At 46.7% G+C, this 20911-nt stretch overlaps 2 protein-coding genes across 5 annotated transcripts; both read right to left on the bottom strand.

The window, feature by feature from the left end:
- Positions 1 to 698: 698 nt before the first annotated feature.
- On the bottom strand, positions 699 to 10357 carry esrra (estrogen-related receptor alpha). 3 transcript variants are annotated; one of them, XM_003971063.3, is made up of 8 exons: positions 10056 to 10357; positions 8850 to 8948; positions 5384 to 5761; positions 5176 to 5292; positions 4973 to 5086; positions 4177 to 4344; positions 3670 to 3939; positions 699 to 3291 (listed from the first exon to the last, which is right to left on the bottom strand). In XM_003971063.3, exons 3-8 carry the CDS (start codon positions 5754 to 5756, stop codon positions 3038 to 3040), a joined length of 1296 nt encoding a protein of 431 aa, XP_003971112.1. In that variant the 5' UTR covers positions 5757 to 5761; positions 8850 to 8948; positions 10056 to 10357; the 3' UTR covers positions 699 to 3037. The 3 variants fall into 3 exon arrangements, with proteins under 3 accessions (XP_003971112.1, XP_029704065.1, XP_029704066.1); XM_029848205.1 differs by lacking the exon at positions 10056 to 10357 and adding an exon at positions 9033 to 9177; XM_029848206.1 differs by lacking the exons at positions 8850 to 8948; positions 10056 to 10357 and adding an exon at positions 8199 to 8333 and having other exon boundaries at positions 700 to 3291.
- A 3614-nt stretch (positions 10358 to 13971) lies between these two features.
- Positions 13972 to 19149, bottom strand: kcnk4b (potassium channel, subfamily K, member 4b). 2 transcript variants are annotated; one of them, XM_029849035.1, is made up of 8 exons: positions 18871 to 19149; positions 18009 to 18123; positions 17571 to 17838; positions 16242 to 16356; positions 16012 to 16172; positions 15741 to 15927; positions 15015 to 15154; positions 13972 to 14936 (listed from the first exon to the last, which is right to left on the bottom strand). In XM_029849035.1, exons 3-8 carry the CDS (start codon positions 17757 to 17759, stop codon positions 14412 to 14414), a joined length of 1317 nt encoding a protein of 438 aa, XP_029704895.1. In that variant the 5' UTR covers positions 17760 to 17838; positions 18009 to 18123; positions 18871 to 19149; the 3' UTR covers positions 13972 to 14411. The 2 variants fall into 2 exon arrangements, with proteins under 2 accessions (XP_029704895.1, XP_029704896.1); XM_029849036.1 differs by having other exon boundaries at positions 19040 to 19122.
- Between the last annotated feature and the right edge of the window lie 1762 nt (positions 19150 to 20911).

Genomic DNA, 20911 nt, shown 5'->3' on the forward strand with positions numbered 1-20911 from the left:
AAGCATGAGAGGAAAAGCTCAATCCTAAAAACAAAAACCAGAGTTACCCATTAGGAAAATGTGGTTGTCTGTATTATTTACTACTGTATTTTCTCTTGCGTGCATCATTTGTCTGCCACCCTGCCTATCAAAGCTCATCTATCCAAACAGCTTAAACACACATCGCCGTGAGTTTATGCAAATACACACAAAAACCCTTCAGGCTCTCTTGTAGGGCAGGAGGTTGCTGTGACCTCTGACCTCCAAATTCAAATCTCTTTGCTTCAATATTTGTACCAGTTGTGAAGAGGTTGTCGAGCCTTAGATGCTAAAAGGGGTGAACATGACAGAACAGAACCTTTGAACTCCGACTTCTTACCTCTAACTGATAAATGACACGAACGGCCGTCCGGATAACCTGAAGAGGGGATGTGTTTGACCCTGGCTTTAGTCTTAAATAAGAAACAAGACTCGTGCATGTTTGTGCTTGACTTCACAGTTACCAGAGTAACTTGATCTAACTTTGAGGCTGTTTTTGACAGAGTTGCATATCTTAGATCAGTACAGGAGCTAGCAGAGGTGCAGAAGACTGTTCGATATGATTTGCAGGAGCCTTTTAGACCTCAGCCTCAGTTTTCAGCCTTCAACACATCACCATTTAGAGACACACACACACACACACCAGTGACAGCGGAAGAGATGAGAACATGACTTTTGGTGGTGGTGTGTCCATTTATTACTCAGCACAAAGCACCTACATTATTCCACACCTTCTGGACACAGACAGTGGAAGATCTCACTTTTTTCACAGTGATTTTTATGTGGACATGTTCAGACAAGGACATCAAAACTTTTAATCAAACAACAAAAAAAACAGCCTACACACAGAAAATCACTGCCAATAATCACACAAAAAAACAAAGCAGTGTCAACAAACATTAAATTGAGTAAAAAATAGAATTTAATCATTTAAATAGTCTTTCAAAATACAAACATTGATCTGAACTTCTAAATAATATGTTTAGTTGCTATTCTTTATTATAACTGGCAATGTTACATGTACACTGTGGCTATACAAGGAAATGTGTGAGGTTTGGGAATTTATTGTATTGCTCGTGTCTATTAAAGCGCACATATTTTATACAACTACAAATAGCTGTTTAATTTTTAACAGTGACACTTAAACCTCACAGTCAGCCCAACCAAACGTATCGAAAATACAAATGGGTGCTAATGAAAAATCTAAATCCCAGCACACAACTCGGGGTTAATGGCGGTTTTGCTTTCAGAAACTTGATTTAATGAAAGAGAAGGTTACAAAACACTGACAAAAAAAACTTGACAGAGTCCTGCGAGTATGACAGCCACCACAGATCTTCAGCACCGTTACGCCTGTGAAATTCGACTGTACCTGGTTTCATAAACCATGATTATTTAGCTGTATACTCTGAGAAGAAACCCAAAAAAGTGGGGAAAATGCTTCCGTCGGTGTGAATGCTGTCATGCAATTAACCCCACCATCGTGAAAAGGTCAATTTTAAATGGCCACCTGCCTCCTGAGGTAGCCCTCTGCGGCTGCTGTTCGACCACATCAGCTTCAAACACACCGCTGACGACTAAAAAAAACAAACAGTATTCATCAAATCCTGTAAGGAAAACTTGGGAGACTGAACCGCGTCACAATGTAAATATCCTTACATCCCGGAAATAAAGTTAGAAAAAAGCTTCAAGTCATTACAAACATCAGAACACTGAAAACTGCACAAACACGTTTCCGAAGGGGGATTTTTCTTAAATCACATTTGCTGGCTTTATCATCTTCCACTGTAAATTGCAAGTTTCTATTTAATTAAATGGAACTGTACATGGCTAACAGGTAAATGGCACTCCGGCCGCTAACATATTTACACGGGTGGTTTTGGCATCAGACGCTCTAACCTTGCATTGCATGTGAAGGTTCTGATCCGTGGGCAGTTGTGCCTGTATGACCCTGAACAATGGGCGGTACTCTCACACACGCAGACGCCATATGTGCTGCGTCTCCCGGCGCTTGAAGCTCGGTGATTTCAAGTTAAAGTTCTCCAGAACATCTTTTAAGCAGCATTCCTCGCTGCAAATAAACAAACAAAACAAACAAACAAAAAAAAGGCAAACTGATCACACATCGCTTCAGGTTAGTGTTGAGGATTAGCCAGCTCACTGAAGAAACCGGACCGGTACTTGTAGACAGCGCAGCTGCTCAGTTCAAAAACAGTGGTTAGCGCTAAAAGACCATATATTTTTTTTTTAAAAAGCAGATCAGGAGGCTTTTTTTTCTAGTTCTTTTTTTCCCCCACACTGGTTTTGTGTGTTCTTTCCTGCTCCCAGTACTGGGCTAGACTGCAGGAGCAACACGGTTGCTCCTGCAGAAGCCAGTTTTGATACTTTTTTTTTTATCAACTTCGCCTTTTAAAATGACCACCGATGGTTCCCAACTCCAAAGGATTTTTTTGCAGCAGCTAAAATCATAAAAATCTAAATTTGTGTATACGAGTAGAAGAGAAATGCTCCCATACGACTAAGCTTACCTCCATATCCATTATAAACACAACGAACCATAATTGAGTCATATTGCTTTTTCACATATTGCAATGAATTAACCCTATGAAGTAGCCCATAATAACAGGCAGATCTATAGTAATTACATCAGGCTGACCCTATAATGGACCATCAAGCCTTTCACCAGGTCAGTTACTATGGCTTTCAGGAGTTACATGTTCCATTGTTTATGTTTATTTCATTTCAAAGTCTGTTGTGGGGTACCGAGACTCTCTTTCAGTGGTTATGCAACTTCAGGTTAACGCCTTGATGTTCCTCTCCCGACAGCGTTTCCCAGCATCCTCTGCAGTTTAAACGGTTGCATCTGAATAACCAGTTCTCACCACTGCAAAGTTTTCGTTCCCATCGCTTCGTGTACCCGAGGAGTAAAGAGTCACTGTCCTCGTTATGTATTCTTCTATAAAATCATTTTCCCCCGCACGCCCTCCAAATGAGGTCTCCGTTGCGTTCTTCCTCGTTTCTAGGGAGAGTCCATCATGGCTTCCAGCATCTCCAGGAAGAGTTTGTGCATGGGTACGCCGCCGCGGGTCTTGATGCTGTAGAAGGTGGTCAGGGCGCGGCCTGCAGTCTGTCTGAGCAGAGGTAACGTTAAGAGGAGGCGTCCTGCCCGCTGGGGGTCGTCGGGGCGCCGCTGACATTCCAACTCCAGCAGGGCCTGGTGGAGGAGGTCCCGCAGCTTCTGCACGGCCTCCATGTCCTCGATGTAAACAGAGTCTGACGGAACAGCAGGAGGCACGTGGTCAGGTACAGGGTGGGGGAGGGGCCCGGTAAATACTCGCTCAGTTGTCACAAACACAAATTTGACCGCCTCTGATTACAAAACAAACATGGAGTCTGTAATTAAAAGCGGGAGGTGCCAGATTATCTGCTGTTGACAGTAAGCTCCAGTGAAGATTTCTGAGGCGTCAGCATGACGGCTGTGAACGGTAAAGCAGCCGGTATGTATAAAACCTATACATGCATGAGAATAAAGCATCGGAGGACTTTGGACGTTGATTCTTATTGCGAGTTCGGGAGTTTAATGTTACCTTTAAAGCCGGTTTTACCAAAACGTGAGACAGACAGAAACAAATCTGTGAGCATAAATGATACCTGAGTTGGTGAGCGAGATGGCTTTTAGCATAACAAACTCCTCCCGGTCCACGTTCAGCGCACGGAACCGGCGAGCGAGTTGACTGATCGCCGCGTTCAGCTCCGTCAGTCCGGCGACACGAGACATTTCCTCGTCCAGGACGAAGTCCTCGGCGAACACCACCTCGTCCTCGCAGCCGATTGAGCGGTACGCCACGCCCAGCACCAGCACCTCCAGCCACACTGACTGCAGAACTGACATCTGGTCAGCGAGAGACAGCGACAGGAAGCCTGCGGGGACATGCACACACACACACACACACACACACACGGAGAATTTTACATGCAGTGGAGTTCTGCCAAACTGGCAATAGGTCCCGTGCCTCTGCAGTAGCCAAATAATAGGCTGCGTGCTGTGGGCAGCTGGTGACCCAACTTCAGCTTGTTAAACACTTAAGATCTTCAGCTCTTCTCAAAAGACCAACTATTTACAGTGCAGAGCAATTTAATCAAAGCATATTCTCTGACCAGGAATGTGTTTGGCCCAGCCGATGATGACCACCAGCTCGCGATCTGCCAGGTCACAAAGGGTGGTGAGCGTGCGCTGGGCCGTGTCAGGCTGCAGCGGATCAGGCATGGCGAACAACTTCTCCGGCTCTGCCACCAGGAGGTGGGACACGATGATGTTGGAGGAACCTGAAGCGGAAAAGACAGAAAATAACAGGTTATTAATACAAATTCAACCTCCGGCCGAAGGTTTCTCTAAAACCTGCACAGACACCTGATATCCAGAGAGCGGCCTGCTGATCTAAAGGTTTCCACATTAGCACGGATGTGGTGTTTAAATGGCGGAACTGCTGAGGAGATGCAGAGTTGTGCAACTGTTGCAATGTGTATTTGTGCCTCTTCACAGGAAATTAGAATTTCAATTAGTCCCAAACGCCACACAAATCGAGCAGAAGCTGGCGTGTTTTCACTGTGACACCCGACCGAGCCTCCAACGGTGAATATGATCACACTTGACGAGAGCGAATGTTCTAAGATCAGAGTGTATCAGGGACATTTCAGGATGTGGACGCGGTTCAACCGTCCTCTGATGTTCCAGACCACCAAAAGTGCACGTTGATTCTACCTTCAGTGTATCACACAGTTAAAAACAGTTGCCTCTCTGATGGAGTGACCTTTCATAAAAATAAGCTTGCTTACGGGAAAGCTTTCCATCTCATTTGCACAAATTAATTCTCGTTAGCCACCACCCTGCTGGAGAGATTTATAAAAAAAAAAAATCTAAATTAAAATGAAGAGACGAGAATGTCAATCCCACCTTTTTCAGCCTCCTTTGTCAGCTGTAGGGGAGCGCTCTGATACGTAGCATTCTCCACTTCGGGGCGTCTTTTGTACTTCTGCCGTCCACCCCTGACTCTGTCCAGACGGACCCCTTTAAAAGAGGAAGAAATTATGACGGGGCAACAGGAAACAAACAGAAGCTTTGTCTGAAACACCAACAGGAAGGTTCTGGGTGCTCACCCTCTTTCAGCATGCCAACTTTGAGGCATTTGGTGAAGCGGCATGCCTGGCAAGCCTTTCTGCGCCTCTTGGTGATCTCACACTCATTCGACGCTGGACAGCTGTATTCAATGTTACCTGAGGGGAGGAAGAGACCGCGTCAAGGCTCTAAAGGCTCCCCAGCATTTGATGCTTTTGAAGGTTTCCCGAGGATGTGATCAGAACTCACCTTGGATGGTTCTCTTAAAGAACGCTTTGCAGGCCTCGCACGAAGCTACGCCGTAGTGGTAGCCCGACGCCACGTCCCCGCACACCAGACACAGCCGCTTGGGCAGCGTGCTCAGCGCGTACTTGCAGCGGCCCGCTCCATTTCCAGCGGAGCTTTCTTCCGCCCCGTCGCCGCCTTCGTCTTTGAAGTGGCAGCGCAGGGCTGGCGTGTAGAGTGGCGGGGAGTAGCGTTTAACGCCGTCTCCTCGGGGTCCCCCGCTCTGAGAGGAATCTGAAGAGGCCCCGCCGGGGCTGGTTCGACCTCCCCCGCCTCCTTCGGGACTGCTGGGCTCTGCCTTTATGTAGACGTCTGACCGGCGCTCCCTGGAAGACATGATAGCTGGGGGGGGGGGGGGGGGACAACAAAGAAATGTCAGAGTCAATAGAACCACCTTCAGCTGGAAAAAGGGCAAAGATTTTCATAATTATCTATTCAAAAGAATCAGGAAAAGGTTATGATGCCAGTCTGGCCCCATCACGGGCAGCGGCAGCTTTCTGCCTCCGACAAGCCTCTAAGTGATGCAGGTACGCTGATGTGGACAAACGCTGCAAACCTGTGGTGAATATCAAAGACGCAAAAGCTGTTCAGTGAGGCGGGACGCGGCGTTCTTGGCTCCATGCGCTGTTGCATTACTGCGAAAATGAAGCCGTGATTCAGAAAAACACGGCTGCGGCGGGCTTTGTGGTCAAGTTGTTCCCTGAAATGGTCTGGACTGATTTCTTTTTTTTTTTTTTTATTAGTATTGGGTGTGGCTTTAGTAATAACCTGTGAATCACAGATTCTGGCTGAAATCCCCTCCAAACTATTTGAAATCTGTGTTGTACGCGGCTGTAGTGACCTTTGACTCCAAAACCAGCGACTCAAAGATTCCAGCAAACATCCATCGAACGATCTGGATTTGTTTGTGCAGCCGCAGCACCGGCGGCGTGAAGCGGCGCTACCGCCGTCTAATTGTTTCCTCTCGTCTCGTTTTCTCCGCTAAGTAGCACTTAGTGCCGCGTCGTTCCATTATTTCCTTTTTTAATCTTTTAAATCCAGCAAAACACCAATTCAGGGACAGGATTCTTCCATCCAGAGGCTCGCTTAGATGAAAATACGCAGTCAAGGAATCATCAGCACGGCGTCGGGCCTTTGTCTGTGACATTTATAGACATTAAAATAGCCAAGGTGACTGGATGAAGGTCGCCTTGCTCATGAGCAGCGGCCATGCTCGCCTCTTCAGACACATAATTCATGCTCAAGTCTGGCGGCGAGAGCGCTGCAGCGACCTGCCCGCCTGGCGTTCACTTCAGGAACAAACAATCTAACTGTTTATGAATACCAAGGATTAATTCAACAAGGTGCCTAAAGCTGTATTAAAGGGTCAAACACAACTATTAAAAGACGAGATTTAATTCCTTCAGAGGGGGAACACACGTGTCCTTGAAGTAACTTTTAATGCCAAGTGTGGGGGCTTTTAATGTCAATCATAGGAGGCATTCAACCATTATTAGCCTAAACACAAGCTGACCTCTGTGACATGTGATGCAGTCGTATCAGATGGGCATTTACACCACGAGGGCCGCTGCATTCAAGTACCAACAAACATCTGGGTGAAGAATATTTGTCTAAAGCATAGTTCTGTGCTCAAGTTGGGGTAATAATTCATCCAGTGTACCATCGGTGCACAGGTCCTGTAATCACAGCCCTAAAAGGAGACCCAGTCAGTGTACTGTTAACAAGGATAATTTGTTCACAGTCAATTACACTGTCAGAGCAGCAGGTCTCTCCTTTCAATCGTCCCTAAATCTGTCCCTGAACTCATCACTGGAGACGTTAGAAAACTCCCCCCAATTACTTTGTTCTCATTTTAAATTCATAATCACTCTAAGAGAGAAGAACCCATGCAGACTGGTGGGGTTAATGCTCATTATGGAGAGATTTCAGCTCTATATAGCACCTGTTTCACCCAGTTGCATCCAGTCCAGTCAAATTCAAGTGTTGGAATACTTAACATGCATTGCTTGTTATCAGCTCGATTCCCGCCACTATTAATTTACCATTCCATTTCCTGATGGGCTTTCCAACCATAGAAAACTAATTCTAAACAAGCGTAAACAAAGATTTTACACAGATTTTCACACTCTTTTAAAATCTGACAACTAACATAAAACTTGCTCCTTATGTCAGCTTTATCTCGGTCATCTTTGGAGCAACAGTCAACACAGTTGTACAGTAGCTGACAGTCCGTCCACACACACTTTCTTTGGACTTTGACCCCTGGGAGCATGATTGTAGCTGCACTACTGGGGCCAGAGTGAATCCGGACCAAAGTTTAGCTGAGGTGTAGTAGACTTTACAATCTCAGTGGAATGATCCGGCAGCAATATAAAGGCTGATAAACTGGCAACGATAATTAACCAGGAAAGCTGTGGGCACGTTTACAGCCATGCACGCTGTTTAACATTACCAGTCGTACATGTGCACCGTTGGCCAGTACATCCTTAGCTTCGACAAATCATCGCCTTAATAACAGCGTTAACAGATTGATTAAAGCGGACAAATAGTATTTGGGTCAACAGGCGCGGATATTCAATGCGTCCTTATCGATAAACACCCACTGTCAACACTTCTGAGCTCCATTAGAAGCATGTTTTGACTAGCATTAGCATTAGCTTCCATCCGTAAAACTGCTATCCGGAGCTATGCGTGTTAGCATGCTAGCGTTAATCCTAAGTAAGTGAGCGCTCTCCTCCTGGGGGTCGAGGGTTATTTTTGTCACTAGGCTGCATCTTACCTGATAACCGCGAGTACAAGGGTACGTTAAGTCTCGACGTGGGGTAATGTCAAGGTACACGGATTGAAGAATTGTTGGTTAGCAGACAGCCAGCCCACTGTTAGCATGTGTTTCGGTGCGTTGGAGATGGGCCGGGCTACAGGGATTCTCTCTAACCGCAGGTACAAAATAAGGGGTAAATACATTTAATACGCGTATATTCAACAATGACCTCGGATGGTATTGTGTGATTGTTTATATACGTTAAATAAAAGATCGTGTCACGTGTCAACTTTACACTACGGGCTAAAATTCAGTTATGGAAAAGGGAGGAATGAATCTGTAGGTCTTTATTCCAAAGTGTGTTTCCACTGTTTCCCATTTACTCCAAGAAATTCCTTTGTTTATGTTTTTGTCCCTGACAGCACAACTTTAGTTATGGCAACAGCGTGGCCTCTCACGGGAGCAGCACTGTCATGGAATAACACCAGAATCTGGGATGTGAAACCAGAATCCAGCGCCTGCACATGGTTCTCCCATTTCTTAACATTCCAGGCCCAAAGTCCATCACAGGGTGCATAAAAAATGAACTGTCAGGGAACGCTTGCCAAACAACCAGGAGGTACAGCGTGCTATTGATCCAGGGGAAGGAGTGAGGTGCTGAGAGATTACCTGCTGCTGGGTTTGAGGATTATGTGTTTGTGACTCCTGCTGGACGTGGGCGGCTGAGGTGCTATTGCTTTCCGTAGAATTGCACGATTCTCAGGACACCTGCAATGCAAGGAGGGAAAAAAAAACCTCACATTGTCATCCGTCACTGGGTGATTTCCATTATTAACAACGAGGATTCCTCACTGAAACACACACTGCACAGCGGTATCCATGAGGATTCCTGTTCACCATTCGTGTACCCTCCCCCTATTCCTGCGTGACACACTCCAAAGGTCACAGTCACACTAAAGCTTGAAGGACGGACAAAGTGAAGCCGACACCTTGTCTCCCATTCAAAGTCAGGAGCCAAAGTTTGGTGACAACTCTGTCAATAATTAGACAGGTTAAACATAACGGGGGACGCAGTGTGGGTTGACTCGGAAAGTAAAAATGAATGAATCAAAACAAATTTTATATCAAAAACAAGTTTGTCCTTTATGGTGAAAAGGGGAATATTCATAAAACAACCAAGAAAAAGCTGGCATGAACTTGTTTTGTTCCATTCTTTTCCTCTCCTATCAGCTCATTGGGTATGCAAGTGAGCAGTGAAGTGTGCTCCTGTGGTCTTTTTGCAAGCCGCCTTGAGAGGGAATTCGCTCGGGATCTCGGGATAAGTGCTCCGGGACACTTCTGTGCACTGCAGCGAGTGTGCTGTGCATTAAAGTCGGTTTATAAGGCGGCGCACCGTGGAGACGCGCCGCCGGCACCGAGGGTGACCTTGCTTACTGATCTCGAACCGGTGAAAGGTTAATTGCCGCGCTGGATTACGCGTTGAGATCAGTGACCTCAATCCCGGGCTGGGAAGCTGCAGGTCCGGCGCGGTTCAGTGTGTTAGCGTGGAAAGAGGAAGACACACGCCGGTCGTGACAGCTGTAGAAGAGTCTGGCTTTGCAGAAGTCGCATCAAAAGAATGGTATCACAGCTGTTGTGCGTGCGTGACGCGCCGCGCGGTCCGGTCCGAACCCGCTTACTGCCAATTATTAGACAAGTTGAAGAATACACATCTCAGCTTGTGTCTGCTTCCCTCGATATCAACCCAGCCGTGCCAGTGGTGCGTGCGCGTCAGCCTACCGGGGCTGCTAACTACATCTCCTTGGTGGGAAGAGTGGTCAGTAGCAGGGTAAACCCTCAGATGTGCGCGACGCGGACACAAGAGAAGCTACTTACCGGGGCACGTAAACGCATCATACGGTTGTCTTTTTTAAAATCTGAAATCAGGTAAGTTTTCCCAGCTGGCAAGTCCGCAGTCGAGGGGGGGGAGAGAAAGGGGTTCTAAGGACACCGTTCGAGCTTCAGAAGGGTTCTCATGGCGCATCTCTTCGTGGCTTAATGATGAGGCGGGAGCAACAACCGGCAGCACACCGTCCTTTCCGTCTGTCCGGTTCCGCCAGGCTGGTGTTGGACACTTAATTCTCCTCTTCTGCTGCCACAGACGAGGTTGTAGTAGGACGTCACCGTCAAGCTAGCGGCAAGACAACGGTGACTTCCGCTTGGGGGAGTTTCACAATAACTCACAGTAGGATCGGGGGAAAAAGCACGAATACCTTTTCCAGTCAGGAACTGAGGTTTAACAAACAGTATCGTCGTAGAAAAGAGTTTTATATGCCGTGTTTTGTTTGTATCGTACTGTAAAAGCTATTATTGTTGAGCGTGCCTTTATTTCGGCACGACGAGGGAACTGACTTCCGCTTTTGCCTGGCAGCTTCAGTGAAGCGACGCAGGCCTCTGACGTACTTCTATCCCGTGTCTTTTCTCCTCCCTAAAGCTAAATTTGCGTCTTCCGTTACGTCTGTACGCATCCTCCGCCAGCGTCATCGGCATTACAATAAAGGGCTTGCAACTCGTGAGCAGAAACCATGACCCAGTCTGCGTAAATCCCAATTTAAGTCCAGGTGCATCGGTTTCAGAACGACTCCTTAAAAAGTGTTGAGTTCAGGTGTCAGCTGCGGCCCCCAAAATCCGAGGCTTTCTAAAATGGGAACTCACGAAATTCCCAACGGGAACAAGCAACGATGCGAAGTTTCTGTTCTCATTTGCTGGGTCCCCGTGGGACAAATGGGATATATATATATATATATATATATATAAACCAGAAAATATTTAGAAATATAGGAAAAAACTCCCCAAGCTGCTTTTTCTTTATTATTGTGAGGTTTCGGAGACTTGTAGATAGAACCAGCAGTTGATGTACCATGGATATGCCATGGAAACTATAATCATGCCGTCGGTCTTGTGACACTCCAGCCACTTCATTATTTGGACATGAGCCAAGGGAGAGAAGCAAATCAATGAAAATCAAACAATCAGGAGGAAAATCCCGACACCAGCGGGCCGGTCATCACTGCATTTTCCTACACGCTTCGCGGATCGATGGTGTACGATTGTTCTCCTCAATGTAGTGGACAAAGTTATTTTCGTCAGGGGCTTCTGGGAATGTCAGCCGGGCTGGCGCAGAAGGGGAAGCAATTGTAACATTACAGAAAAACCAACAGCCGTCTGGAAACGGTTGCAGTATAGAAGAATTCCCCCCAGAGATGCTAATATTACCAGTCGGCCTCAGCCTAATTGTTGCAATATATATATATTTATATATATTTATACGCAAATCCGGACGGCAGCGCGTAGATGCGCCTCTGCGAGGTCACGTGTGCGCCGCGGACTCGGGGGCTCGGGACAGGCGCGCGCACGAGAGGAAACACTGACGGCAGTGTCACTGCGACCTTGAAGCAAGGTCACCGAGTCTGTGCCGCAGACACTGCAATTCTGCGGGGTGGTGCAGAGTCTGCAGCATCATTCCGGTACAGGGAAGGCAAAAGCGGCCACATTCGGTCCAGAGTCCGCTTCAAAGCGCCGGGAGGTTTGATGGCAACTGTCCGTCATTTAGCTCACCGTGCTGGGGAGGATTAGAGGCGTGAATGACAGCTGGGAAAACCCTGGGGTCCCCTTATAACTACAGGTCTTCACCCTGGACAGGTGGCAGCCAGAATGCCACAAATATAAAAAAACACGGCTGAGTTATAAACACGGTTAAATAGTCTGCCTATGTTGAGCCTGTTACAATTTCTCCTATTATCTACCATATTTGAATTGGTTTTACTACTTTGCTAAGATTACATTAGATCGAAATAACTTTCCTGGAGTTTTAATTTAAGATCCAACAGATCCAGTTATGAGTCTAGCTGCACTGGACCCCCTCCAGGGACAAAATGAGACGGTACCTGCCCCAGTATGCGTTTCTGACGAGTCTCAATCAGATTAAATGAGAGCATTAGCCACATGAATGCATTTACCCTTGGATTTAAATTAAAGGGCATCGTCCCTCTGTAGAATGCTTGGTTTTATGATTCCATCTGACATCACTTCATCCATCAGCCGGCTTGTGATGTTCGTTGGAGGGTTTTTTTTTTTTCTGGAGACGAGATTTTTTTTTTTTTTTTTGATCACATCAGCTAAAATTGTTGCCACGCTAATACTGCAGAATCAGCATTGCAGGAATGGCATATCTGGGTATGAAATGAGACTGGATTTTTTTCCCCCCTCCAGGTCAGAAGTCTAGTGTGTAGACCATAATAGCGAAACCGAACACGTCCGCTTTGTCCCCGTATCTCCCCCTAGCGGGAGCGTCTGGAACTGCACCATTTGGGCTGATGACGTACGGTCCGTTTGTCCTCCAGTAAAAGGTCACCCACTGCCACAGCACATCATCTCTGCCTGCTGACTTCCTGATTTTAATCCCACAATGGTGCCTTTTAATTCTACAGGAAACCGGCGCATGATTAAAAGGGATACCAACAATTCCCTCCCCTCTGCTTATTGTTAAGCCAAATACAGCAGCTAGGAAAGACGGATGAAAATGTAAAAGTGAATCAATAAATTATTATTAAAATGCAAGGTCAGCACAACGCAAGACCTTGGATGTAGCGAAATGGTCGTTTAGGTCGAGTCTTGGGCTGTCACGGTGAAGGAAATATGTCAGTGTGCCATCTGTTGGTCATTTATCAAAATGGCGGCTGTTGTATCATTTTTGTTGGTGTTATGACAGCATTTGGTTAAATGAAATATAATAACACAAAACAAGTGCCACCGTTCGCTGCTGCACGTTTGTCCTCAGAGCCATTTTCAAATAGGTGCGGTGAGATCGGGTTTCCAGCACCGTATCTATTACACGGATCAACTGAGCAGTGAAACGCACACACTCAAAGTGCCACCTTGACCATTTCAAGGGCACTTCATTCTCCTTTTCTTTAATGAGTTACTGAAGTCCTGCAGAAACTCTCCATCTTGTCTCTACCAAGCCTGTCCGCAAAAGGCATTGCAGCATCAGCCGCACACACTCAAGTAGAATAAATAATCTTCATAAGGAAAACCAAAGATGAGTAAATGTGTTCATATTTAGAGATAGAGTTGTATTTTGCGCAACTCGTGGGATTACAGTGACCTTTGCCAACCAAAATCATCGCCTCTGGAAACGACTCTGGCCTCATCTGCATAAATGACAAGATGTGACACCCCATTGACCTTTGACCTCTCAGTCTAATTATGATATAGATATGCTTTGGTGACAGATTTGCCGAAAATACCTCAAGGCGTGAGTCGGCCTTGCTATTTGGACCAAATTGAATCCCCTCATAGCTTTGATTTTAGATTGTGAACGGACAACAAAGGGACAGACGTGAGGCTGCGGCTGTGCTGACCTTTTTCATAAGGAAATCAGTTTAGTTCTGGAGAGTGTTGGAGACACATTAACCACGACCACCAGCCAGACTGCTGTCATGGACTCACCCCTCACTAGTGTAAGCACAAAAATGTCTTCTTGCTCTTCCCTTAAAAACTGCATTGATCCATCTTTGTTCTGGGCCTTTGACCACCAACAGCCCTGTAATGGCGCCGATCCAATGGCTGACTTGGTCTGCACGAGTTTAATAAATTCCAGTTATTCTTTTTTTTTTCCACAACCAGTGACAGTACAGGTCACCCAAATGTTGACGGCCTGCTGGCCATAATGCAATAAATTCAATATTTATATTTTGCAATAAAGATCACAGCCATCATGTTGTGATAATACTCAAAAGCCATGCTGCCATTTTCCTTTTTAGAAATCTTTATTTCATGTTTGCAGTACAGTAGCTGGAGTTATGTTTGCATAAATGGTATAACAAAAAAGTAGAACTGCAGAACAGACACATCTCCCGTCAACTGAATGTATAAAAATAATGCAGCATTCTTGGTCTGTCTTACACTTTGTGGAGCGGTGGAAGGCCCGATGGTGGCGTTGGTGTATTTCTGCGTTTCATCATTTTGCCAGTAGGCGGCAGCATCTCCCTCAGAATTATTGTGCGCGCACAAACACACATACACGTGCACTAACATTTGATCGTGCTTGACTGAGGCAAACTCACTGGCATGCTAACAGCATAAATGCAAAACCACAGGTGGCCAAGGCTCCTGCAACATGTGTCTTCCAGCTGCACACGTGCGCACAAAAATGGCTCCCAGGTCAGGTTCCTGAAGCAGAGCAGTTTCTTAAGGAAGTGGTGGATGCGGAGCTGGTGTTGGGGTTCCGTTCATCTCCTTCTTATCGTGGTTGGAGCGACCGTTTTTGTGGTTTCGTCTGTGGCGTCTCCTCCTTGGCTGATGAGGCCGTGCGTTTGGTTGGGTCGTATTCTGCGGAGGATCTAAACGTAATTTACCGCTCTGAGCATCTGAAGACTCATCGATAAAAGCCAGGTTCTCCCCAAAGTAATCCAGCGGCTGAGACAGCCGGGGGTCTGGGGCCTCGGTGCTTTTCTCCTCAGGCACTTGGTCTGTCTGAGTGGTCTGGGAGTCTGTCTCTGATCCGGACTCTGATTCGCTAGAGATGGAGGAGTATGAGGAGTAGGACTCAGATTCAGTCTGACCCTGTTCTTCTTTCCCCTCCTTGTCACCATTTGGACCGTGGCTGCGAGGGCGGCGGTGGTGGCGCCTCCGGCGACGTCGTTTGAAAGGGTCCACAGACATATTCTGGATGTTCTGAGTCCAGTCAGTGGCGTGGGCTCGAAGGCCTTCCATCTGAAGGAGGGAAGAGAACCAGAGATGAGGGGAAAGGGGAGGGTAAATGTGTCAAATGATCCAAAAGAGAAGAAGCACCTCGGCTCTGGTTTTCTTCGACAGAACTCGAAGCCAGTTGCCAATCATGGTCAGAATCGATGCAAAGTAGGCAAGACCCAGCAAGATCCAGAACCAGACCAAAGGCTTATACCAGTGGTCGTTTCCATCCCTCCCAGAACCTTTTGGGAAGACACAAAGAGCGGCTTACTATTTTCTCCTGTGAAGTAAATAAACAAGGGGATCAATCATTCATGATATAAAAACTGTCTTAAAGTCTTAAATAATTCATGAGGTAAATGAAAGATACCCGTGCTAAAGCAACCTACTTCACTGCAGTCAGTCCTCAGATGGGAGAGAAGACTGTTGTGGGGTCGGAACCACCCAAATATGCCTAAAATGTCCCGATAGCAAAAGTCACATGCACCTTTTCTGTACGTATCGTTGTGTGGTCACGAGTGCAGCAGCGACCAGCTCAGCTTTGATGACTCAGCATTTCTGTGACATTAAAGTGAAGGTCTCCAGTTATTGGAGAAACGTCACCATGTAAACCTGTGATGTTCGCACTGATGGTGAAAGGAGATGGAGCTGGTGATTACCCACAACTACAGTATCGTTTATCCCATTGCTGACAAATCTGTTTCAGAGTGTGAGCGTGTGAGGGGCTGCTGCGTGTCCGGTCCAAGGTGTGTCTCCCTCTGGGACGGACTCCAGCGACTTGCTGGCGAGCAAAAAAGCAGCGGTGAACAGATGATGGATGATCGATACCTGCGACGTAGTCTCCAAACCCCACTGTGGTCAGGGTGATAACTACAAAATAGGCAGACTCCAGGAGCGTCCACTTCTCCACCTCTTGGAAAACCAGGATCGGCACTGCGACGAAAAGTAGGCAGCCCAGCAGGATGGACAGGAGGGCCGAGATCACCCGCACGATGGTTGGGCTCACTCGCCATTTCTGTCAGGAAAGCGAGGCACAAATAAATGTACATATGAGCTCTTTGAGAAGCTCTGAAAGCAAATGTTCTCCATGGACTCTGACCAGGAAGAGCGTTTCTATTTTGGCCACCAGTTTCCTCAGCCCGGTGCCCAGGTGGTCTCCCACTCCAGCCAGCAAGATTCCAAACATGGGGATTCCCACCAGCGCATAGAAGATGCAGAACAGCTGCCCCCCTTCTGTCTTAGGGGATGTGTTTCCAAAACCTGGACACACAGAATCACAATAATAATAATTATATAATAATAATAAAACCCGCGCGGGTTTGGACTCACCGATAGTTGTGATGATGGTTCCTGAGAAAAAAAAGGCGCTGGCCAGATCCCACTGGCTGACAAAGGTGTAGTTGCTGCTGGGATCCACGCCTGCTCCGATGGCCTCCACCACTTCCTGAGAAGAGCCCGTCGAGACCAGTTCAGTCGTAACCAACAATTCATGAGTGGTAACAATAAAAACGGGATCGAGAGTTGATCAGTTATTTTTAAAGGGACAGCCATCAGTGCCCCCTCCTGAGCTGGTTCTGGGTGGAGCGGGTAGACCGGTCGCGTTGGAGACGTTGCGGCGTCCCAGACGTGCGTCCTGGCGTGCGTCCTGGCGTGCGTCCTGTCCCTGTGTCAGCGGTGGGTGGAACACAACATCAGCGCAATTGCTGACGTCCAGCAGCTGGAGTGTATCGGGCCGCTGCCAGCGCAGCTAATCGAATTCCCTGATCCAGTTATCTGATTTGTGTCCCTCTCGACGTTTAGACATTTGTTAACGTTGTATGTTTGTATTGATCGCGATGGGGGGACGATGTATGCAGAAGTCACCTCAAATCAAAGCGTTCGCCGGAAGTTCCTTCTTCCCGTGAAACGTGACTAATTACATTCTTCTCAATAGCCATTGCAAATGAACAAGAATTTGTCTTCAACTTTCAAAAAATCATGAAACAATTCTTAATTTAACACAAACAGGAACGTGGTTAACTTTATGTGTCATATTTATGTTGTAACGCATTTTAAAATAACAAAAACATATGTGAAATAGAACAATAGAATAAATGCTCATTTTAATGCATTAATGTAAAATGTGCTTGTCTTTGACCAGTTCAATTACCAAAACTACAAAAACTCACTCATGCCCCCTCAAAGCCATTTTACAGTCCCCAAAAACGTCATGGGAATGTAATCCAAGTTGTGAGACTGAAGACTTTTATTCACCTGCTCGATGTTTGCTGCCTGGAAACCTTGCTATCAGTTACTGGTCTTTCAGGGAACCCTCCTACATTGGTTTATTAATGTTGATCATGAGATCTAATCGTATTTTTATAGCAGCAAATCCATAAATAAACCCATCCTGATCAGCTGAACCTGCTGGTTATCAGCCTGATAACTGGTAAAACAACATTGCTGTATTTGTGGAGCTTGCAGATGGAACAACAGCCAGTTTAACCTGGAGGAGTTGGTTTTAACCTATACTGGAGTCCACCACTGTGACTGAGCTCTTTTGTCTTAAAGAAAGTCTGACTCCTTGCATTTACATACATTAGACAGCTTAAACCACCAGTTTCCACATTGTTTTCATGTTTTTTTAGGCTGTCTTCAGAACAAAATAATTGTTTTTACCTCTATGAAGCCCTGAAGGTTGTCTGGGTCCACGCAGGTGAAATTCAGCAGGAATCCCTGGCGCATGTTCTGCAGATGCACGTGCTTGTTCTGTTCCTGGGGGGCCTCCAGGGTTCGGAACACCACGGCCCCCAGCACCAAGTACAGGAGCACCCCGGTGAGGATGCTGAGCAGGGTGGAGCAGCGCATTGCTGCACCTCCGCTCAGTCCAAATGCAGGCTCCTCTCTCCCCCTGACGGCCTCGCCGTTGGGTGAATCCCAGCTGCAACTGAAACATCAGCGACCACAAAAACACCACCACAGCTTGTGACTTCATCTGGGCGCGTGCACGGAGTAGATCTCTGCTGGCCACACGAGGCGTTCAGTGTACTCCTCTCTGCCAAGACTGCCGACAGTGAACGCAACACCCCATGTGAAAAGTGACTGTTAAAGCTGTACCTGTGGTGCTGCCGCTGCTTCCTCCAGGCCCTCTTGGCCTCAGGCCGCAGGATGGATTCCCTGGAGCTGTAACCTCCAGGGAGGCCGTCCCCTTCACAGTCTGAGGGTGGGGGCACTAGAGCAAAGACACAAGGATGGAACCAGTCACCAGTGAGGTGTAACTGCAACTGAGCTGCTGATGCTGTGGAAAAAAAATGGGTGGACTGGGAACACGTCGACACCCATGATAGCAGCCAAAATCCTGCCAGCAATAAGCTTAAACCAGTTTTAATTTTTCAGAGCTTGTTCTTATGTCGTGCTCTTACCTCCAAATATCACAAACAGTGATCTTTTAGCTCCCGATATGGAGCCAAGGCTCTGCTTCTGATGCCGTTTATTTCTTACGTTGCTAAAACAGTGGGTATGAATGTAAGAGGAAAACTCTTTAAATAATTGGACCAATTGTCCTCCTGACTCGGCATCACTTGACCGTGAGCCAGAACTTGAAGAAATTGCTTTTTTTTCCTCGCCAGATTTCAGCAGCTGCAGTTCAGACAACCAGCAGATGAAATTAAGAATAATATAATTCTTTTTAATCAAAAGTCAACACATCCCCTGATGAATTAACTAAGCAACAGAAGGAAAAGAGTGTTACATTTCTTCAGGCGACAGGGAGGGATGAATTTCCAGCATATAGAAATAGTTTGAACATCAGAAACCTGCACGTCTCTTGCAGCTGGAATGCATTTATACAACAATATCACATTTAATCTTCTATAATTTCACACTTTAAAGACCACAACAAGCTGCTCGTCCGTCATCTGATGGGGAAAAGCAAACAAAAGACACGAGAGTAACACGCCCAGCACGCTTGTTCACCTACCTCAGGCTGCCGGCCAGATTCCCATCATTACACACAAGCTTGTAAGTGCTGTTCAATAAGTGTCACCACTGCTGCCGCTGCACACATTTCATAATGTGCAGATCCAGCTTTATAACCACTCAGAGGCTGTTTGACGACGAATCCCACAGTTCAGCCCATTTGTCTTTACCTCAGGCTGCTGGTTTCGTAGAGATCCAGAGGATGAGTGTTTTTCATGAGTTCAGGCAGCTGCCGGCGGGAGGTGTGGCCGAGCACCGGCGTGTGTGAGGAGGGCGGATGGTGCCGAGCTCACAGAAGACAGAAAAACAACCAAAAGGGATTTATACAGGGAGTGGGTTGATGAGCACGTGTGAAGGAGGAGGTCTGGGTCCAGCAGGGAGTGGCTGCAGTCCTGCGCTTGTGTGCTGTCAATACGGCTGAAGGATCAATGTGAGATTTATAGTGGACTATATGACCTGATCCATAACATGTGTGTGTTTGGTGAATCCTCAGTGGCAGATGTTTAAAGCCGCACAGCTACTGGAACTATTGTCATGATGCTGATGCGGTGCAGGGGTTAGCACTGTTGCAGCACAGCAGCGAGGTTCTGGGTGCGAATGTGTGGAGTTTGTCTGTTCTGCCGGGGCACACAGCTTCCCCCACAGTCCAGAGGCAGTCATTCAGGGGAGAGTTGAGTTGGCGGCATTGGGAATGGATGCAAAGCCATAAATTAGTTACTCTCGTAATTAGAAACTCTCGTCCCCCCCCATCCATGTTTGTGGAATATATTTCTATATAGGATAGAAAAAGATTCCATATTTCCAATCCAAATGCACCAATTTCTCATAAAATATGTATTGAAATGCAGTTCAACATCAGATGTTACCACAAGCAGATCTCAGGATAATAAAGAGACACCAGCAGTCAGGAAAAAGAGCTCTGCACCGCCTGTTTTTACATTTTCTAACTGTGAAGAGTACGATGGCGTCTTTGTGGGGGGTTGGGTTGGTAGGGGAAATGCAGTGTGGGAAAAAGTTCCCGAAGCCCCATTAGCTAACTGATGTGGTTGGGCGATGCTGCTGAGTCCGACTGAAGGTTCCGATCTGCCGGCTGTATAAGCGACCGAAGCTTCCTCATCGCTGGTATTGAACAATGACGGATCAAACATTTGAAGGTAGTTTCTATCGACCCCTCTAGCCATGGGTAATGTTAGAAGATGATACTTGTGTCTGACTGTAAGAGCCCAACTATAGATCTAAACCTACTTTTTAATATCTGCAGTTACACAAAGCCACACAAGGTTTTACATAAGTAGTGAATCATATGTGTAGCTGATGTGCCTGCATTCCAGTAAAGACAATATAGAGAGTATATATCAACACGTAGAGGAAAATACGGAAGGTGAGATATGTTGTTCCCATAAATACCACTCACTCCATCTCTACTTCCAGTTCGACTGAATGTGATTTACGGTGTGTAATGCACCCACCGAATCAACTGTTAAACACATTTAGCGTCTTCGATTCCATCTGAGAGAGCCGCCGTCTCCCACTTCTCAGCTGAAACTGGGCTCACCTGCAGCAGCCCGGCTCCATCCCAGCAGAGAGGGAGTCAGGGAGTGCCTCATCCTCTCAAGGAGGACATAGGCTGCAGAACCTCTACCTCAGATTGACTCAAAATATCAACTTCTCTGTCAACCTTGACTACTGACTCTTCTGTTCGCACAGGCAAAGATGTCAGAAAGTGTGCTTACTTTTTTTAGGCCGCCGGCGTCCTTTCCTGCTATTTTGTGTGTAGTTGGATATAAAGAGCAGTTCATCAAAGTCCCAGTGGTGGAAAAAACAAAGATAGATGCTGGAACACAACCTGAGAGGTGGACAAGCAGTAATTGATTGACCTTCTGATAAATGTGCTCACAATTAAGTAAAGGGAGGTGGAGGAGAACAAAGGAGAGGGAGGTATCGGGGAGCAGACTGAAGGGTGAGGAGGCCGGACCACGCCGCTGTTATGAGCACTTTATTTTCAATTAAGCCCTTGCATCTACTTTCTGCCATTTTTGATG

Source organism: Takifugu rubripes, chromosome 15, assembly GCF_901000725.2.
Source record: "Takifugu rubripes chromosome 15, fTakRub1.2, whole genome shotgun sequence".
NCBI lineage: Eukaryota > Metazoa > Chordata > Actinopteri > Tetraodontiformes > Tetraodontidae > Takifugu > Takifugu rubripes.

Excerpts from the sequence above, each read along its gene's own strand:
- kcnk4b (XM_029849035.1), bottom strand. The coding sequence starts at position 17,759 with ATGCGCTGCTCCACCCTGCTCAGCATCCTCACCGGGGTGCTCCTGTAC. Across the intron at positions 16,357-17,570 it reads ACCTTCAGGGCTTCATAGAG|GAAGTGGTGGAGGCCATCGG; the intron begins GTAAAAACAATT and ends GGCTCTTCTCAG. Across the intron at positions 16,173-16,241 it reads AACCATCATCACAACTATCG|GTTTTGGAAACACATCCCCT; the intron begins GTGAGTCCAAAC and ends CTGTGTGTCCAG.
- esrra (XM_003971063.3), bottom strand. The coding sequence starts at position 5,756 with ATGTCTTCCAGGGAGCGCCGGTCAGACGTCTACATAAAGGCAGAGCCC. Across the intron at positions 5,293-5,383 it reads CTTTAAGAGAACCATCCAAG|GTAACATTGAATACAGCTGT; the intron begins GTGAGTTCTGAT and ends TCCTCCCCTCAG. Across the intron at positions 5,087-5,175 it reads AGTTGGCATGCTGAAAGAGG|GGGTCCGTCTGGACAGAGTC; the intron begins GTGAGCACCCAG and ends CCTCTTTTAAAG.